This window comes from Sceloporus undulatus, chromosome 2 (assembly GCF_019175285.1).
Source record: "Sceloporus undulatus isolate JIND9_A2432 ecotype Alabama chromosome 2, SceUnd_v1.1, whole genome shotgun sequence".
Taxonomy (NCBI): Eukaryota; Metazoa; Chordata; class Lepidosauria; order Squamata; family Phrynosomatidae; genus Sceloporus; species Sceloporus undulatus.
This window is the reverse complement of record NC_056523.1, coordinates 116,629,092-116,650,742: the sequence shown is the minus strand read 5'-3', so window position 1 is coordinate 116,650,742 and position 21,651 is coordinate 116,629,092. Positions and strand designations below refer to the sequence as shown.

Below are 21,651 nucleotides of genomic sequence, written 5' to 3'. Positions count from 1 at the left end.
TCTGACACAGTTTATCTGTGAAAAGTGGAGAAATTAGTCCAAAATAGCTTTTCTGTGGGCAAAGACATGTAGGACAAATAAAAAAAAATATTCGATATAAAATGGCATTCAAAATTAGAGAGTGAATTTTCCATAAAAATATCACTAGCTATATAATTTGTATCCCATTTCTAGATCCAAATGCAAGGATCCTAGATATCCTTGCTAGGTAGAAAGCCCCACTGAATATAGAGGGAAGTGTTTTTAAGTGAACATGTTTAAGGTTGCACTGCTCATCTTTTTTATGTAGAAGAAAAACACATATCTAGTCCTCACCTCTAGCGTATAAATTGATCAAGACTCAATATTTGTGTGGTATAGTAAGTGCAACACCTACCCCCAAGGCAGAGTTTTGGAGTGGCTTGTCTGATCTCATTACACTGTTACTCAGTTCTGAGTAGGCATGTACAAGGTTGATTCCTGTACTGGCAAGGATTTGGACTGGTTGACCCCTGGAGTCCCTTATAGCTCTACCATTCTGTATGTGGGTAATCATATAGGTGCTCTAAATATGATCCTTTATATAAATATTTTTAACAGCTGCCTGTACAATTGTACATCAACTTCCTTAGACTAGTTCAACTACTCCATTCTTACTAGGTAGCTGGCAAAAGTCATGTTTCATTTTCCCTTGCTATCTTCTAGCACCTCAGAGCACCTTCCAGAACAGGGGAAGAGACAAGCATGGATATGTAAACTAAGACCAAAGATACGTAGATGATAATAATTGATAATAATAATAATAATAATAATAATAATAATAATAATAATAATAATAATTTATTTTTATCCCACCTCTCCCTCAGAATCAAAGTGGTGTACAACAATGATAAAATATAATATCAAATGCATCATACATCACAAAATACCCATTGTTCCTTCCATTCCAAGACAATACCATAATAAAATACTATCAAATTAATCAATCAATCAAGACAATCAAACAAAAACAAAACAGTCTGCGGTAAGAAGATGGGTAAGTCTTCCGTATAATCACATCCCTGAAAGATCAGGTGGGTTATTCAGAGACAACGTGTTATTAAGGGAAGGCCTGTCAGAAGAGTTTCGTCTTGACAGCCTTTTTAAAGCTGTCAGGATTGGTAATGTTTCGAATCTCTCCTGACAGGCCATTTCATAGTTTGGGAGCAGCAAATGAGAAGGTCCTCTGGGTGCCTGTGGCCAACCTTGTTTTTAATGAATGCAATAGATTTTTCCCAAGAGGACCTAAGTGTGGATTATGTGGAAGGAGGTGATCCTGCAAATAAGTTGGAACTTCACCTCAGCTGTGGAAATTGTGCCCACATACTTGAGTACTTTACAGGGGAGGCTTCTAGAGTGCTCCTGCACCTAGCTTCTGGGCTCCAGCTATGATGGAATGATCAGACAGGCTTTCTATGCCATAAATACATTATGAAATACATTATGCACTAGTATATGTGTGCTTGTTTTTGCCTCCCAAGAAGGATTTCTACAAGAACTCCTTTTTCTTGGAAGCATTTCATCTGTCAGTGTTGTACCATCTTACAGCTTTTTTTTTTAAACAGTATTTTGAACAAACAAAAAATATACCTGCTTTCAATGTAATAGAAAATTCAAAGCAAAAAATCAGTAAAAAAAATGCTAAAGATGTGAAACCATAATCACTTTTATAGAGGAGGTTTTGATTTTAGTTTTTATGTTAGTGTCTGAAGTGTTTTATTTTTTTCTCTTTTTCCTTCATTTGTAGTGAAATCAAATTTGTGACACTTTTATATATGCACCAAGAAAGCTGCTGTGCTGGTTAAATAAAACACTTACCGCATGAGGTTTCCCAGTGTGATTGGATTTACCAGTCCTGCTATCATATACTGCCTGTTCTTCACACATGAGACCTAAATACCTTAAAGTCACCAGATCCTATCTAATCTTGGAAGCTAAGCAGAGTCAGCCCTGCTTAATACATTGATGGGAGACCATCAATGAATACCAGGTGCTATTAAACTATATTTCAGAGTAAGGAATTTGCAAAACTGCCTCTGAGTGAAGTCGAAGGCTTTCATGGCCAGCATCCATAGTTTTTTGTGGGTTTTTCGGGCTATGTGGCCATGTTCTAGAATAGTTTCTTCCTGACGTTTCACCATCATCTGTAGCTGGCATCTTCAGAAGATGCCAGCCACAGATGCTGGCAAGACATCAGGAAGAAACTCTTCTAGAACATGGCCGAATACCTGAAAAACCCACAAAAAACTGCCTCTGAGTATTCCTTGCCTAAGAAAACCCTGTGAAATTCATGAGGTCCCCATTAGTCAACAAGCAACCTGAAAGCCCATGCATATACTGTACACATATATTGCCTCACATTGTTTCTGCAAGCATCATCATATTGTTGGAAAACTTTTGTCATGATATTTCAGATATTCCGACCTGTGCTAAATTAAACAAAATTTGTTTGTTTTTTGTGAAAATTCTGAGTCTGGGCTTTTGTATATTTCAAACCAGTCATTTTTAAGGTCCAGTGACAAAACAGCAACAATCCACCACAGCCTATTTTGCATTTAATAGTTAGAATAAAGCATACGACACAAGTCCTATTGTTCTTCTATCTTCTTCTTTATAGCAAGAGCAGCGATAAAAGTATTTGTCAGTTAAATTCATTTTTAGCTCTTTCTTTCCCTGCCAAACTTAAAGAATTAGAAAGTCACCTTGTCATTTTTTCACTGCAGTAATTTTTGCCAAATGCAAAATGCCATGTTTTAAGTGTTCCTCTAAACTACTTTGACTTCTGTCAATCTGACTCTCAGCTTGGAAAAGCATCAGGCCATCAACACGTCAGTATGTTAAAAGCGTGGTAATTTGGGGTACTTAGGGTTTCCTTTGGAAACAATAGAAGTATTATTTTCTAGAGAAGCTAAAAGCCTGCCATGTATTTAAAGTTGTTCTACTTGAAAATTGATATGTTGAGACTCATGCTGATGAATTTTAGAGTGCTGGGACTATTTTGTCGCCTTCCATCATGTGAAATAGACCTCGGCTTGGAAAAATAAAAAGGAAATGACAGAAGGATATGGTTGAAGATAAGATGCTTATGTCACCATTATACTATGTGTACAGAATAGGAAGAATACCTACAATCTCTTCTTCTCTTGGTTTCTGAGTGCAGTTGAAGGAGAGATTGTTAAATCTATAAATGCCTCATCTTAGTATGTAAATAAATTTGCTTAGTCTCTCTTTGAATTAATTAAAGATAAGACTGCCTATATTTTGCCTTGAGAATAAATTTGTACTAACAAAATATCCATACCCTCCATTCCTACAGTTTGTTATTCTAGCATGTGTGTGTATGCACCTTCAGGTCACCTGTTGACTTATGGTGACCCCATGAATTTCATAGGGTTTTCTTAGGCAAGGAATACTCTGACATGGATTTGTCAGTTTCTTCCTTTGAAATATAGCCTGCAAAGACTGGTATTGAGAGTTCATAAAACTAAGATTTTCAAAATTGTACCTGGGGTGTGGCTATGTATCCCCAGCAGAATAAAACCAGCACTACATACAGTGCATATACGTATATCTCAGTTAATGAAGTAAATATTTTCCTGGACATTACTTCTTTAACAAAAAAAAAAAAATGGTTCTATTAAAGAGGTAGAAATAAGATGAAAAAAACAGGGGTAGATTCCTATACCACAAAAAAAGGAAGAGCAAGTCAATATGTTTCAACAAAGCTTTTATTCAACACTAACAGTGTGCACATGTGAAATTAACAAGCAAGTTAGATAAGCCTTGAATAAGCAAACAAAAACATTTTGAACCTTCTGTAGGCCACTTGAAAGCTTCCTTCAAAATGCACCCAGGGATAATAGGCTCCTGCTTGTCCAGTGTTATTGGACCCAGGATGTGGGCTCTTCTGTTCAAGCACTTGGCCATTAGCCTGGGGGTCCCACGGGGTTCTGTTTCATCCCCCATGCTATTTAAAATATACATGAAACCACTGGGGGAGGTAGTCTAGTTTTGGGGTGTGGTGCCATCCATATGTGGATGGCACACAACTCAACTCCTTTCCACCTGATCCAAGGAGGCTGGCCTGGTCCTAAATGAGTGTAATTCATCAGTAATGAAAGATTGATAATGTCCAGAACCAATTGAATCCCCCTTTTTCTTATGTGTGATTTGTTTTTAACTTTGATGTATTGTTTGTACTTTTGAAACATTTTTTTTACTGTCTAATTTTATAGTTGGGAGGGAGGGTTGGGTCAGGGTTTTGTGGGGCTTGTTGTTTTTATTGTTGTATATTGTATTTACTTTGTTGTTACCTGCCTCGATCCTCAATCGGAAGAGGCGGGATATAAATAAATATTTATTTATATATTTATTTATAGTAATGAGGGTTGAGGGGAAACAAACTGAAACTTAATCCAGACATGACAGAGGTGTTCTTGGTCAGCCATTAGGCAGATCAAGGAATAGGGATACAGCCTGTGTTAGATGGTGTTACACTCCCCATGTAGACACAGGATTTTAGCCTGAGTGTACTCCTGGACTCAGCTTTGAAGCAGGGGCCCAGATTTTTGTGGTGACTAGGAGTGCTTTTGCACATTAAAGCTTGTGAGCCAACTATGCCCATTCTTTGAAATGTCCGATCTGGCCACAGTTGTACATGCCTTGGTTACACCCTGTTTGGACTACTGTAACATGCTCTACTTGGGGCAGGCAGCCTTTGAAAAATGTTCAGACACTTCAGCTGGTTCAAAGAGCTTTTGCTAGACAAGTAACTGGAACATGTTATAGAGACCACACAGTGCTCTTGTTGAAAACTGTTTATTGGCTGCTACCTTGTTTCCCAGTGTAATTCAAAGTACAGTGAAGTATATGAGCCATGTATGGCTCAGTTGCCAACTATCTGGCAGACCACATCTCCCAGATCAGGCTCTGAGATCATCAGGAAAGACTCTTCTCTCAGTCCCATTGTGAGAGTGAGTCTTCTTGGTGGCTGTCCGTAGACTCTGGAACTTCCTTCCCAGGAAGACCAGAATTGTCTCCTTTTTGTTGTCCTTCTGTTGACAGACTAAACCCTTTTTAAAACAAGCTTTTAAAACAGAAAGTTTTAAAGAAAGGTTTAGGGAGGTGCTGTATTAGTTTTAACTGACCTGAGCGTGGATGCATAGGTTTCTGTGGTGGCCAGGAGTGCATTTTCACCATAAAAACTAATGCGTCAGCTGTGCCCATTCCTTGAGAAGCTGGATCTGGTCATGGTAAAGCATGTCTTGATTACATCCTGGTTAGGTTGCTGCAATGCCTTCAGTGTGGGGCTGCCTTTGAAAACTATTTGGATATTTCAGCAGCATTTCAAATTGATGCACCTAGACTGCTGATTGGGGCTTGTTATAGGGATCACATAACTCCCTTGCTGATACAGCTTTACTGGTCTGGGGAGAATCCAGTGTTGGCTTTTGGCCTATAAAGCCCCATATAGCTGGTGTAGTGGTTAGAGCATTGGACTAGGACTCTGGAGACCAGGGTTCAAATCCCCACTTGTCCATGAAACCACTGGGTAGCCTCGGGCAAGTCACACTCTTGCAGCCTCAGAGGATGGCAATGGCAAACCCCCTCTGAAGAAACTTGCCATGATAGTCATAAGTAAATGACTTGGGAAGCACCCTACAACAAATCTTAGTACAGACTATTTGCCCCTAATGTTGTCTTCTCGTTGGCAAGCAAATACCTTCTTGTTTAAATGGGCCTTCAGACTTTGCTGACCAGGTTGGAGTGATGACTAACTGGGTGTGCTGTTTGAATATGCATTGCATATTTTAAGTGTTTAAGTGTTTAAATAAGTTGAAATGTGTAACTGTTTTGATTTAATTTATGATGTAAGCTGCTTTGTTCCCATTTGGGAGAAAAGTGGGCTATAAAATAAAATAAAATAATGATGTTTAACAAAATAAAATATTTTGTTACCTTGAGATACTGAGGAATTTTGATGTCTCAGCTAGACAGCCGAAAAGGAAGAAAGGAAGATAGGCTATGGAGGGAGGAGCAGAAAAGACTTTGTAAAAAAGAGTTTCTTTTTTAGAAACCTTGGCCTGTTACAGACTGCCAAAATAAAGCTGCTTCGGGTCTCTTTGGAGGTATGCTATTTAAATGATGCATGCATCGTAAGAATCCGGAAGCGGCACCAAAGCTGCACTCCAGTGCTTAGGAATGGAGTGTGGCTTTGACGTGACCTCCGGACTCTTAGGACCCATGCATCATTTAAATAGCATACTTCCAAAGAGACCCGAAGCAGCTTTATTTTGGCAGTCTGTAACAGGCCTTAGTTAACTGAGATATGTCTGTATTCTAAAAGGCATTTGAATGGACACTCTCTTATAAACAAACTTCATTTATATACCGCTTCATACTGCCTAAGCAGTGTCTAAGCGGTTTACAACTGTAGGCTAATTGACCCCCAACAATCTGGGTACTCGTTTTAGCGACCTCAGAAGGATGGAAGCCTGAGTCAAGCTTGAACCCTTTTGCTGGTCTTGAACTTGCAACCTTATGGTTTTGAATAAGTGGCAGCAGTACAGGCATTGAACCACTGCGCCACCAGGACAATTATTATATTCAATTGTGTTCATGGCAAATGTGTCACTGCTGTAGAGGAGGTGACCAGTAGAGGAGGTATGTGTTTTCTGAGCGGGGATTTGAACTCGTCTCCAGAGTTGCAGTTCAACACTCAAACACTCATGCTGGCTTCCTCAGGAGCCTGGGCACCATACTGATTTATGGAAACGGCATGGAAAATGAAGAAATATGTCCAAATACATGTTTAGGTGAAAAGGTGACTTCTAGTACAATATAGAAGTCTTTTGGCCTAGTGCATGCAGATGGGATTCAAATTACCAACAAAACAAATTTTCCTTCCCACCCTTTCTGACCATACTTGCAGTGTTTTTCTTTGTTTGTTTGTTTTTAGTAATTTACAGACAGAGCTGTATGTTTCTTAACACAAACACACAGAAAGGGGAGGGACAAAGGACCTTTCCTTTTTAGCAAAGAACTGTGGTATATTCTCCCAAGGCAAGGAATTTTGGACCACAGATCAGCCTCCTTATCTTAACTGAAAACAGGGGTCATGCTTATATTTTTGAAGTCCTCTGTTTTATAAAATAAAATAATATGACTGGAACTGAATCAACAGGAGCAAATACATATTTAAATCTCAAGGTATGTGGAAAAATAACTTTTCTTGGATATATGTAAGTAAATCCAAAACAAAACATACCCAGTCTCCACTAGACTAGACTCATGAAATTAATGGGGCTGTCAAATTAATGTGTATGTAAGACTCATTGATTCAACTGGTTTACTCTGATTGGAAATAACAACTGGATTTCCCCCCAAAATCTTGTAATAATTACTTTTTATTCTTATTTGCATAAATATTTTTTCAACCATACATTCCTAGTTTGAGGCAAGTTCATGCATTAGTGCTGAAGTTTATCATTCATGAAATGGAATATGTTTCACTAAAAACATTTGAATACTATACAGACACTGAAACAATAAGAATATCAAGATCTTTGAAAAATGGCTAACTATATCTGTGTAGCAGAAAACAATTTGCTTTTGGCTGGCTGCCACCTCTGGTATCTGTATTACAAGGGCTGCAATTGGATTTAGTTGAAGGTCAAGGTGAATGAGCCAGTTAAATAGTAAATCTAAGATTTTTTTTGGCATTGCTTTTGGTTAAGATAAGAAGGAAAAGAACTAGCAAAGCTGAAATAGTGATCTTATTCATCACATTTTTTTACCAGTTCTCTTTTACATGCATGTTCTGTCCAATGATTAAACTTTCTTGTTTTGTCTTTCTTTTCCTTTCTCTCCCTTTCTTCCCCTTTGTTTTCTTCTACATCTTTCAGTTGTTTGTAACTTGTTTTTTTCTGCCATTTGTTTTCCAAATTGGACATGCTGCTCAGGGCAGTAGTTTTAATTGTAATCTTGAGATACTGAGGAATTTCTTTATAAATTCCAGCTTGCAAGGTCTTTAATATGCGACCCATTTCATTTTAACTGTCTTAAATGGATTTGTAAGTGGTTGACCGGCCAAACCCAAAGGGTGCTCAACAATGGCTCCTTTTCATCCTGGAGAGAAGTGACCAGTGGGGTCCCAAAGGGCTCTGTCCTGGGCCCAGTGTTATTCAACATTTTATCAATGACCTGGATGACAGAATTGGGAGCATACTTATCAAATTTGCAGATGACACCAAATTAGGAGGAATAGCTAATACTCCAGAGGACAGGATCAACATTCAAAATAATCTGAATAGACTAGAAAGCTGGGCGAAAGCTAACAAAATGAAATTCAACACAGAGAAATGTAAGGTACTGCACTTAGGGCAGAAAAATGAAATGCACAGATATAGGATGGGGGACACCTGGCTGAATGAAACTACATGTGAAAGGGATCTGGGAGTCCAAGTAGACCACAAGTTGAACATGAGTCAACAGTGAGATGTGGCAGCTAAAAAAGGCCAATGCAATTTTAGGCTGCATCAATAAAAGTATAGCGTCTAGATCAAGAGAAGTAATAGTGCCACTGTATTCTGCTCTGGTCAGGACCCACCTGGAATATTGTGTCCAGTTCTGGGTGCCACAATTCAGAAAGGACATTGAGAAACTGGAGCGTGTCCAAAGGAGGGCAACTAAAATGGTGAAGGGTCTGGAAACCATGTCCTATGAGGAACGACTCGGGGTTCTGGGAATGTTTTGCCTGGAGAAAATAAGGTTAAGAGGTGATATGATAGCCCTGTTTAAATATTTGAAGGGATGTCATGTTGAGGAGGGAGCAAGCTTATTTTCTGCTGCTCCAGAGAACAGGACCCGGAACAATGGATGCAAGTTACAGGAAAAGAGATTCCACCTCAACATTAGGAAGAACTTCCTGACAGTAAGGGCTGTTCGACAGTGGAACACACTCCCTCGGGGTGTAGTGGAGTCTCCTTCTTTAGAGGTCTTTAAGCAGAGGCTAGATGGCCATCTATCGGGGATGCTTTGATTGGATTTCCTGCATGGCAGGGGGTTGGACTGGATGGCCCGTGCGGGCCTTCCAACTCAAGATTCTATGATTCTATGATTCTATGAAAGGTAATGAGCTAGTTTGCAGTGTGCATGGTTTAGCATGATATGCATGACCCAAGTGAGTCTTCTGCCCATTTACTTTCCTTTGCATGGACAGGGAGAAGCATTAGAAAATATTTGTACATGCTTTTGTCTAACAATAGCTTTCATTTATCCAAACAGAGCCCAGTGATTTAACATGAATTCTGTTTCATTTTTTTAAAAGTTGGCTTAATAATTCATAGTTAGTGTTAAACTAGGATTTCTAGTTCAGATGAAATAGAAAGACTTTGCTTACCAACGGCATAAATGTAACATCCAGCATTCTCCCAGTCCTGTAAGTGGAGAGGCATGAGATTGAATGTGCATGATTCATGGACATGGTCTATCTTAAACTAACTTTGATTCATGACTTGGTTGGAAATTAATGCCAGGCCACTATTTCCATATTGATTATAAGTGATTATAGCTATGGAGTTTGGGTGTTTTTTCAGGACAGGTTCTTTTTTAAGAGAGCAGAACAGTTATCACCTTAGTGCATTTTTGACCAATCAATTGAGCTAAATAGGTCCATAATATTGTCGATAGTTCCATCTCATTATCTGATACATTGCCAGAAATGTTAAGGCTTAAAAAACATTTTTACAAGATTGTAAAGAGTTTTTATTTCCATTGTATGCAATATTTGAATCGCAGCTATTTATTTGAATATCACGAGAGACACCCATTTTTTTCTGTTTCAGTGCTTCTTGTTTTGCTTTGTTTGTTGTAGGTAAGCATAACACTTCTTTTCTGATGTAAGCCTGTCTGGTCTTTCATGCAGTAGAAAACTAATTATATAATGAAGACAGTAGTTTTGTGTATACTTACCTGAAAGTAAGCCATATTAAAGTTATGTTTATAAGTCAAGGGGAAAGGGATGTTTAAAAAGTATACTAAGAGCTGTTCAATATTTTTATGTTACAACAGTAGCTGAACTGGGCACACTTTCTTCCAGTTTAAAAAAGGGGCAATGGAAACAAATGTTTTTACATAGACCACCAGCATGGTGTAGGCTCAGGCATAAAACTCACTGGATGACCTTAAGCAAGTCACACTCTCTCAGCTTCAGGGGAAGGCAATGGCAAACCTACTCTGAACAAATCTTTGCAAGAAAACCACATGATACTTCAGGGTCACCATAAGTCAATGATTTAAAAGCACAAAAACAAACCTGCATGGTTAAGATTTTCAGAGTCTCTCTGGCATACAAGTAAAAGTATATTAATGCAGTTTGAACATAAGTTTCTCTTATTTCCGAGAACTGCCCTGATGACATATTTCACTTAGTCTTTTTAGTGTTAATTTTATCCCACTGTTTTTGCACCACACAGATGAATTTTATCATCAGTATACAGGATGTTTCTTCCTCCTGTTACCATCATCTTGCTGTTACGCCTTCTTCTGAACTTATTAATTCCTCCCCTGTGGCCACTTCTGCTTTCTGTCAGTTGTTTTAAGTTTATTCACAAGACACTTCATAATACCTCTCATTGTGATCACACTTGTGATACAATTGTGCGTGTTTTCTTGCTTAGATTGTTACACGAAATGAAAGGTGAATGAAAATGTGTACTGCATTCCAGGGAAACAACTGGTATGCAATCACTTTTTCACATGGTGACAATAAAATATTGAAAATATAGATAGAGTGACTTACAATCATATTCAGAGCACTGGGGAGATCCTTCAGGATTTGGACAGAGTCACATTACTGGATAGCAAAAGTAACTCTAGTCAGTGAGCAAGGTGCTGAAGCAACACCACACAAGGTCATTATAAAATTCATTTAATGGTTTAATATTTGTAATTAAAATTCAAAAGTTTAAATTTTGATATAGTCAGTACTGTTGAGTGAGATTAACATATTGCAACTGCCAGGGAAATTCATTTTATGGTGTATAAAGTGTCTTTTGTTTCAGGAGTATAAACTTCCTTCTAGCCCCAAACCACTGTAGGGTTCATCTTATTGAAGGGTATTCTTGTCTGCATGATCTGACACTTAGATAAAACCTATCTACATTAAACGATAGCCTTGCATAATGGCCGTTTCCTGGCAAGAAAGGTGAACTCGAGGTCCATTCCCAATCAGAAATACCTGTGTTAAATGACTTGTGTGGCAATTCACTTTGAAAAGTCAGAATTCAATAGCCCTCAAAATTTCTCATTTCTTTCCTATGAGGATTGCACAGCAGGCAGCCCCCAGGACACAAACATTTTGACTTGGTGATTAATTTATAACAGGCTGCAATGTGTCTAGTGTCATGTATGATTTGACTCCAAGTGTCTGCTAAGTCCATCTAAGGCCAGGATCCCACTATGGTGCTATGTCAGAACAACTGCTGCTTGCAGTAACAGAAAAATATATATTTTACAGGCTTGCCTAAGATAGTCTCCAAGAGTCCCTTACACAACTCATTCTCTGATAGTTTGATAGTCTCCTTATTCTGAACTCCCTATAGCTCTCCCTATTCTGCACTGGGCTGATAATCTCAGTTCCCTCTGCAATCTTGAATAATTACACCAGTTTAGTTTCTGGCCCTCGGGCTGTCAATAGACCTCTTGCTGATGTCTCTCTTTTTGAGTCCTATACTGTTTTTTGTTTTTTAGATTGGGGATTTGGACTAAATGCCCCTTGTGATCTCTTCCAACTCTAAGATTCTGTGTTAACGATTGACCCCAGTCCCTTCACACATCCACAGCTTCTCCCTTCCAGTGGCCATAAGACTGGAGCAAACCTCCTTGTTTTGTGGTGTATTGCTTCTATTCTCCAGTTTCTTCATTGCAAGCTATGAGATTTTTAAAAGTTCCTGTTACCTCAACACAAAAATTCATCCCTCAAGGAGAACTGTAGTTTGTTTGATTTTTAATGGCATTCTGCTTTAAAGTGTTGGATTACTGGAAAGATTAGGACTTCATTTGTTTTTAGTTTGGTTTTGCTTTTTAATAGTATTAATACATACACTTTGTTATATAAAATGATTTTAACACTGAGAGCTAAAGCACATGCAGTGTAGGAGATCCATGGCACTTTTCCTTAGTTGGCTTTGGCTCCAGTTTTGATCAGAACAATGATACTTGGACGCATTTTTATCCTCTTCCTCTTCCCCAGTGTAACCCCCAGTAAAGCCACTGTTAGGCCACTGTTAATCCCTTTTTAAGTGGGTGGGGGAATTGTATATATTGTATTTTTAAAGGTTGTACGCCACTTTGATTGTAGTAACAAAAAGCAGGATATAAATTAAAGCTTTATTTATTATTATTATTTATTTACATCAGGAAAATTAGGGGCATGATACTGGTACTCAATGGGATTTCCCCACTCAGTGGAATTGGTCACAGGATTAGATGAAAGAGTGTGGGGAAAAGTTCAAGCACTCCCTCCTTGGTGGCCCTGCTCCAGTCAAAAACTGAACTCTCCAGCTGGTACAACGTGTGTTTGTGTGTGTGTGGATTTGGAAGACAAGACATCTGTATATTTGTGTTTGTGCCCATGAATAATAAAAGAGTTCATCCAATCTAACACCTCTCTGTCTATTTTGCCTGGTAACCTGATCTAATTTTTGTCCATGCATGCAGCAGATTCATTTTTAGAAGCTTTTAGACTATGGCCGTTCATTCCTTGAATGACCTTTCTGATGTGGTCATACTGGAATTAGATAGGCATATCTTTCCCAGGTAGGCATAATCTAGGCATATAAAAATGAAGTGCATCTGTGCTCTTGGCAGAAATGGTGTTGCTTCAATCTAACCTGAGAGGCTTTATAGAGCAAAGCAAAGTGCAAGCCAACAATAAGCAGAATATTTTCCAAGTTACAGTAGGATGATCATGGTGATGATGATGATTTTAACCACACAGCCCTAACTGTCTGGAAAGTCATGCTTCCACAGTATCATTTTGATGCATATGGATTAAAGCCATAATTTATTACCTTAGTAATGCAACAAAAGCTACACGTATTCTGAGCAAGAATTCACTAAACAGCAAAAAGGTAAGTGAGAAAATGCTGAGAAGGCAAACAAAGTGTAAAATGTAGGTATAATATAAAAAGTGTGAAAATAATAATTGGAAAGGGTAATAAAATATGTTGTAAAGTAGCAATGTGTAGTCAAATGTGGGAATGGAAATGGCAGGGGATATAGAATTACATCAGATTTTATGCACCGTTTTCTGTAATAAAGTGAATAAATATCTCCACAGTAAAGTCTGCATTTGCTGGAGCAATGATTAAAAAGAAAAAAAAAGAAGCCAGCCATTTGTTATCTTCTAGCCCTGGATATTTAGAATTTATTTCTATAGGGTTTTTTCCCTCCTGCAATTCCTTTGTAGCTGGATGCAAACTAAGTTTGGTGACACAAATATATGGAAATTGGTGTTATTGCTAAATAACTGTGATTGCTGCAAAGTTATAACAACATATTAAAGTGATTGGTCCTTTAGGGGAAGAGTCTGCAAGTTCCATTTGTCCAAGAGTGACATGATGATTCATCTTGCCGATCCACCACCACATAGGACAGAAAAGTACTAGCACTGAATTCATGACCTTCTTGATAAATATAACTGATTATAAGGTAGCACCAGGAAGGAGGGGGGGAAATAATTCCTGCTGCAGCATGCAGGTTTCTGTTTCAAACTCTTCCAGTTTGAAAGTTTGTGATGAGAGAGAAAAAGGTTGAGCTGGTGTTTTGGGGAGTCAAAGTTTATTGCTTGGCTGTGCCGTGTGGAGACTTCTGTGGGTGTTTCTGTTTGCTTTTGCCATACGCTCTCTTTGAAAACATAATCTGAGGGATGGGGCTTCTACTGAGTCATTGATTTTGTTGGGATATTGCTAGCAGCTAGTGCATTTATATAGCTGCTGCCTTAGTCTCTGGAGCTTAGTAGACAGGAGGAGGAAAACAGGATGATGAATACAGTGGACCCTTGTTATACGCTGTATCCGTGTACGCTCAAGTCCCGTTAAATATAATGGCATAGCAAAATGTTGTCCTTTATAAAAATGGAAAATCGGTCCATACAGGTCTTTCAGATCTTCACAGTGGGCAGTTAGTGTTGATGTATGAAAGCAATAAATCTGCTTACCAACAGTTAGTTGACCTGGGTTCAAAGCTCTCTCTGAGAAGATTTCTTTTGTTGTATGTACAATAGTAAGGACTACCAGCATGGTGTAGTGGTTTGGGTGTTGGAATACAACCTTGGAGATCAGAGTTCGATTTCCTGCTCCGCTATGGAAACCCACTGGGTGACCTTGGACAAGTCGTACACTCTCATTCCCAGAAAATGCTGTTAGGATCACTATACATCAGAAACAATTTGAAGGCACACAACAACAACAAGCACGGACTCTTGCATTAATAAATGTAGTGTGCCCTGAAGCCATTGTCTTTGTCCATACCTCTGGTAATAGATTGAAATTTGTGAATATAATTCAGTTCATCTGAATTAAAGGCAACATAGATTATCAAAGGTCTGGAAACCAAGCCTGATGAGGAATAAGGGAGCTGGGTGTGTTTAGCTTGAGGAAGAGAAGATTAAGAGGTGACATAATAGCTATTGTTATATGAAGAGATGTCATGTCAAAGACATGTTGTCTTTTTCTCCAGAGACAAGAAAACAATCCAGTGGATTTGAATTCCAAGAAAAGTGATTCCACCTAAACGTTAGGAAGGACTTCTCTACTGTAAGAGTTTTCAGGAGTGGAATAAACTACCTTAGAGGGTGGTGTATTTTAAACCTCTTTGCCTCAGATGTTGTTGTCAAACAACCACAGTACAACATGTTGGAAGTAAGGCCACAACTTTATTTGCAAACAATTGGTAGGGTTGGCACAAAGCATAAGGTCAGGATCTGTGCAATCAAACCACCCGATGTAGTCTGATTATCCAAACCGGGCACCCACCCGGTGCTTGGGATGACCTAGGGGCTAAGGAACACAACTTGACCACAAACCTTGTCTTGCGTTCACCAATTCACAAAGCCCCTAGTCACCGGGAGGCGCTCCTGCATTCTGGCCCCCGCAATGGCCAAACGCCTGCCCTATTCTCCCCCGGATACCTATTGACTCCCAAACCAGAGCTCCATAGCCCTGGTACCACAACGTGCAGATCCTGGCCTATGCTGCCGCCAAGTTGTGACTAAAAACCACCTAACAACAGTGGTGGGTGGGCGGGAGAAGCACCAAGACTTGCTCCCTTCCACAGCTTGGCTCCGCTCTGCTCGAAGCCAAGCAACCAACTGAGGGAAAGAGCCAGCAACACGGCCTTATATAGGCCTAGGCCCCTCCCTCCCTGCGTGCTGTGTGGGGCCCCGCCTCCAAGGCCCAGCCCACCAATGGGCAGCCTTGGAGGACCGGAAGCCCCACACCAATGAAACCGTCTCCCAGAGCGTTGTGGAGCGGAAGGGCCACCCCTTCCGCCCCCGCACACCAATAGGGAGCCGGACAAGCCCCAGAGCACTCTGGGGCTTGTAGTCCAGCCGCGTCTAACGGCAAAACGGTCTGCCCGGCGAGGCGGGCGACCGTTGCTTAAACAGAGAATGAATGGACATCTTTCAGGAGCGCTTTAATTGTATAGTCCTGCATGGCCCCTTTTGTCACTTCCAAATCTAAGATTCCATTACTCATACTGCAATCATGTCCCGATCATCAGGGGCTGAGAGCAGCATTACCCTTGACTCTTGACTCTTTAAGAAGAAGGTCCATCATATTTTATTCTTTTTGCAAATGTGGCTCGGAAGCACCTTCATTATGGCACCCAAGAATTGATGCACTATTTGGACAGCTTAATGTACTTTTCCTCCTGTGAAGTTGCTTAACCTAAAAGATCATGGTTTGTCCAAGATTAGCAAGTAAACTTCATTGAAGATTGTGAATTTGGTCACTGCCCTCCTCAAATAAAACACAAGCATCAGCTGTCAACCCTATCTTGTTTGTAGCTAAACTCCTAGTTAGCATAATAATAAGTAACAAGAGGCAAGAAAAATGGATGTTCAAGATACAGCAGCCAATAAACATTAAATAATGTGATAATATCTCCCTCACATTAAGCTATGCCTAAAACATTAAATATGTGCTGACATTTGTTTTGTGTTCTTCTATCCTCTTTTTTGAAGATACTCTCCTTTGAGGTTTATATAATTTATTTATCTTGGGTGTGAACTGAAAGTTAACTGATTAATGTTTTGGGCCGGAACATGTGGTTTTCCTCCCCTGGGCATTGTCATAAATTTAATTACATATACTTTCAGAGAATTGGAAATCACTATTTAAAAGTATATGGAATATTCTGGAAGTTATTTATTGAAAATCAACATTAATGGAATTCCTTTGAAAACAAAACAAAACCCTGTTATCACTTTAAATCATGTATTTCATAACTCATTACATCACTTGTGGAATTTTCATTATTTTTTACTTAATTCTCTTTCATTGGGAGAGGAATCCATCCTTAAAAATTAAGAAAATAATCTTAATTTGTGGCAGGAGGGAACCACCTTCAAAGTGTCACCCAAAAGTCTCCTCAAAATGTCTTCCATGCAACATATATATATATATATGAAGATGAAAAACCATAGAAAAGTCAAAAGTAATCACTGCTTGTTACATGGAGGGGGAAAAATGTAACAATTACCCTCATTCTGTTATTTTAGAGAAGTATGAGTGTTGTGGCCTCATCACCCACTAAAGTAGTGTTATAGCCCAGGTGACATTGTTACTGGAAACATGTAATTTTCAAACCCTGGTATTTTTACCTTTTATTTTACCTTTTCATTTGAAGACGGCTTTTATTACAAAAGAATAGCTGCATTTTTTCCCTGTACCTAAGGTGGCAAAGAGCAAGTTGGGGAAAAATAGCCAAAATGTAATTAAAAATAAATGATGTATTGAAAGTATAATTGAGAGGACAAATCAATGCAGAAACCAGCAGTAGCCAAAGATCAGATTCATAAAACAATATTTTGAAAATCCTGTTGAAAAAGAGACGGTCATGGCTGCTTTTTCAAAGGCAAGAGACAGGAATCTTACAGAATTTTGTTTTGACAAAAATTCCTTATGAGAAAAACATTCCTACCTATTTGTTCCTCCCTTATCCTTTCCACTGCCTATTGGTGATCCTGGCAGCAGCACTAACCACACTATCGTTCATCAACTGGAAAGATGGTGGAGACACAACCCATCAGACAAGCTGTGTCAAAGCTTGAGGACTGTTTGTGCAATTTATTACTACCATGTAGCAGTAGTAGTTGTTGTTTTAGTAGTAATATTTATTTCTTACCCACTTCTTCCCATGTTCATGGTGGAGAACAACAACAATTAACAGGCATACCACATTAGGTAAAACACATCAATTAAAATGCTCATCAATTTAAAAAGACATTCATACAATTTAAAATCGACAGGAGGAGATTCAGGCCCAAGCTCATATTCCTCATCAGTGATTTGGTACATCACAACTTGTAACTGCTAAAGTACTGTGACTACTGTAACCATACAATCAGTGAAACAACCTTGAAAAAATACATCTTAGCACATGATTGTAAATAAAGTTAATGTTTATTTTGGTGTGTTACAGACCGCCTGAAAACGGCAGTCTGCCGGCGCTGCTGGTTGCTGCATCCGGGAACTGCAGCAGACAAACCGCGCGGTTCCCGGACGCAACAAAAAGAAGCTGCAAAAAACGGCTTCTTTTTGGGCCCCAGAAGTGGTGCCGCAAGTGGCCAATGGCGCACTCGTGATGTCACTTCCATCGCGGGATGTGCAGACGCTATGCGTCCGCAACGTCAAGATGGCAGTGCCCGTGTAGAACGGGCGCCGCCATTTTATACGTCCCCAGGACATACTAGGGTTAGGGGCATGCATAAATGACGCCCTTTCCTAACCCTAGTACTTCCTGGGGATGCAATTTACGCCCGTGTGGAACGGGCCACTGTTTCCAAAAGAGTAGTGGTCTCAGTGAATTTATAACAATAACTTCACAGATAACACAGGTAACAAAGACAAAACAGTCAGAAGAGAAGGACACTCTGGATCCCAACCCTAATTCATTGAAAGGAAGAGGAATAGATGTCAGGACCAAGGGTGTCTTCGGATATTTATGAGGTGAAAAGACAGCCTCGAAGCTTTGACGGGAAGACTGCCTTGGTCACACCAACCCTTTTCCTTCTTTTCTTTATCCAGTCATGCCTTTGTTTCTGCTTTCTGAAATCCACATGGTAAATTGTTCTTTTTCAAAGAGTATTTTTCTGGACTGCTTTAAGCATGCTGCTATGAGGCATTTATTAAAGAAACCATACCTGCATCCTTTGCTTTGTGTTAAGTATTATCCCATTTCTCTCCTGTTTGGAAAGAGCATCCCTTTCCCAGTTGATGCATTATTTGATCACACACAATTTTCTTTTTCATTTTGGACAAGTCATTCCACAGAAATGGCTCTGACTCACATAGTAAATGATATTCTAGAGGCAAAAGCTCAGCGTCAAATATGGATGCCAATCATGTCGGATCTCTCTTCAGCCTCTGACACTCTGGATCATCAGATCTTACTGCTGCAGTTGGAATCATTGGAGATAACATGGAATGCTCTGTCCTGGTTTAAATCTTTTTTCTTGGATCCTTCCTCCATCATCTCATGTTGGGGAACTATCCCAACAACTTCCCCTGTAACTGTCTGGTTGCCTCAAGGATCTGTATTCAGTTCTCTTCTCATTATACTGTATCAGCTTTCCCTTGGATTTCTTATTGCAGAGATGGGTTTCCAATATCATATCTATGCAGATGACACTCAGATAATTCAGAGCTTTGATTCAATGGGTACTACTGTATGGAAGTCTGTGACAGACTTGTTGAGTGTTTCTCTGTGCATGACCACTCACTGTCTTAAGCTGAATATGGATAAAACAGAGATCCAAGTGTTTCAACCTGACTGTCCAGTAGCTTACTTTCATGCTCTTCATTGTGTTTACAGGGTTACACACTGACCTCAGCCAAGAACTTTGGGATCCTGCTGGATGATTGTTTGTCCTTGCACCCTTTTATCAGGGCAACTACAAAGGCATGCAACTGCCATATTTTGAACTTCTGTAGGATTAGAAGATGTTTGACCATCAAGACTGCCCATTTGCTTGTCCAGGCATTGGTTGTTTCAAACCTGGACTATTGTAATAGCCTACTGGCAGGTTTGCCTTCCTGCTCTCTCACCTGTCTGTTTTCAGTCCAGATCAGTGTTGTTTGGGTTGTTTTAAATTTCCCCAAATACTCACATAAGTTTTCCCTTCATAGATCCCTCCACTGGCTACCACTTCGGGCCAGTGCTCATTACAAGCTTTTGGCTCTGGTATTTAAGGACCTGAGCTTTAACCTCCCCCAGTATCTGCCAGCTCAGCTAGCACATATGTAGCATCTAGGAATTAAAGATCTACAGAAAAAGGATTATTGGTGATTCCACCAATGTCCAAGGCTACAAACCTTTCAGGAACTGGCTCCAGGTTTGTGAAACAGTCTTCCTTTGCACTTTTGGCTCAAGTAGGATTTTACCTACTTTCATAAAGGGTTGAAGTCCTTCCCTTTTAATTTGCCAGATTAAGTTACTGAAGGCGCCTGAGGTGGGTAGTGACTGATGAGGATTTTGTTTTTATTATATTAGTATATTATTTTAGTATGTTAGTATTTTATAGTGTTGTGTTTTGTTGTTTTGTTGTTGATTATATATGCCTGATGTTCTGCCCCTTGGTAAAAAGGGTAAATAAATAAACATTATTATTAATATGTGTTGTTGTTTACTCAAAACTGTGTTTTTCTATGAAAATTTATTTGCAATTTGCTTGCAAAGAAGTCAGATTCAGAAAAATTATAGCAGTTGACTTTCATTGGTGGGATGTCAAGATATCTTTCTCATCAAGGATGAGGAAAACTGAGAGGACAGTCACACTTACATGTTTTGCATGGAGAGATTCACATTCGTAGTGTGAATGGGGCCTGACATTTTCTTTATATTTTTCTAATGGTGAGATAGGTTTCCATTTGTCTGCTGAATACACATGCTATGTTTGCTTGATATTTATTTACTTTCCTGAAGTTGGTTTGGACTAGAAGAGACTTTCTAAAAGGTCAATTGGTCCATTGCAAATAGAAGTACTTCACTTAGGCACTAATGTGTTCTGTTGGAAGAAATAGGCACAAGTATGGACATAAGCTAAAACATTGTGCTTTAAATATAACTTCAAGTGGAAAAAATATTGCTTGTGACCTTGAAGGAGGTTGCAGTGTGCAGCTTTTTGAAATGTTTGGACTTGTGAGAGAAGAAGAAAAAGGAGGGGGAGATGTTTCTCAGAAATAGTATGTGTCAAGAAAACTATTCAATCTTCAGGGCATGCTGTTCTATATATTTCTATGGAAACAAAAAGCCTTTAGTATATTTTATATTTTCACTTACTTTTCATGTTGATAGGTCTAAGTTCATAAAAATCAATATTGTTGTTTGAAACACTCTGATTAGTGAGTTATTTATTTATTTATTTCGTTTTAATCTGCCTTGTTCCAGAGATGAACAAGAATATACACTGGCACCCGACTTATGATCTCGTAACTTTGGAAAGACACATGTATGGTAATTAATGAATGAGAATGACCCCAAAGACCTTGAGCCAGGCATTGCTCTTAAATCCCAACCAAGGGTTTCTGAGGTGCTGCATTTCAGAGCAACGGGAAATGAGGACCACGGTGTCATGGCCAGCCAAGATCAGCTCTCAGAGGATGAGGAGGAGGATGAGCCTCCTCCAGAGCAAGGGCTGATTGAGGCAACGCCAGGTGCTGTTCCTGCCCTGCCAGGTCCCAGCTGTGATCCTCCAGTCCCAGAGGAGGAGATTCAACCAGGTCCTAGTGCCACAGAGAGGCTTCCTTCGGTACCACAGCCTAGTGGTGATTCAGGAGACGAGGCATGCCTGCAAGTACCTTCTTATCAGGAGAGAAGGGCTGAGAGTGCTTGCAGGCGCAGATCCAGGAGGATTGCAGAAAGACAGTTAGCAAACCAGCCTCAGGTGGCTCGAGGGAGAGCTTCCCTGATTTAAGTGGAAGAGAGGCTTGAGTTTGTTGCTAGAGTTTATTGCATGAGCCCTTGGTGTGATTGCTGTCGCTCTAGCTCCAGACATCTTGTTACCTTGTTACCTTGCTACCTTGACCTCGGACCGGACCTTTGTTATCTCTTGGCTATTGTGACCTCGGACTGTTTTGACCACGCTGCTTTCTGGCTTCCTGACTTCGGCTCGTCTTTCGGCACGCTTGACTTTCTGCAACCCCGACACTGGCTTGTTTCCTCGGCTTGCTCTTTGACTGCTTCTCCACAAGGTTTGTTTTGCCTACACGTGTTGGCTGCAGGCTTGGTTATCAGCATAAGTCAGAGATTGCTGGCAGCAATCCCGGACACACGGTGCTTTCCCACTCATGGGCACACTGAAACTGGGACAGGACCCCAAGTGGTCTCTCCATTTACTTGATTCAA

General features: G+C 39.7%; 1 protein-coding gene across 1 annotated transcript in view; it reads left to right on the top strand.

The window, feature by feature from the left end:
- LOC121920390 (teneurin-2-like) overlaps nucleotides 1-1,782 on the top strand; it is a 307,628-nt gene extending 305,846 nt beyond the window's left edge. The window contains exon 6 of the mRNA XM_042447524.1: nucleotides 1,766-1,782. Within this exon, the coding sequence (XP_042303458.1) occupies nucleotides 1,766-1,782 (17 nt within the window). The remainder of the gene's footprint in view (nucleotides 1-1,765) is intronic.
- The last annotated feature ends 19,869 nt before the right edge of the window (nucleotides 1,783-21,651 follow it).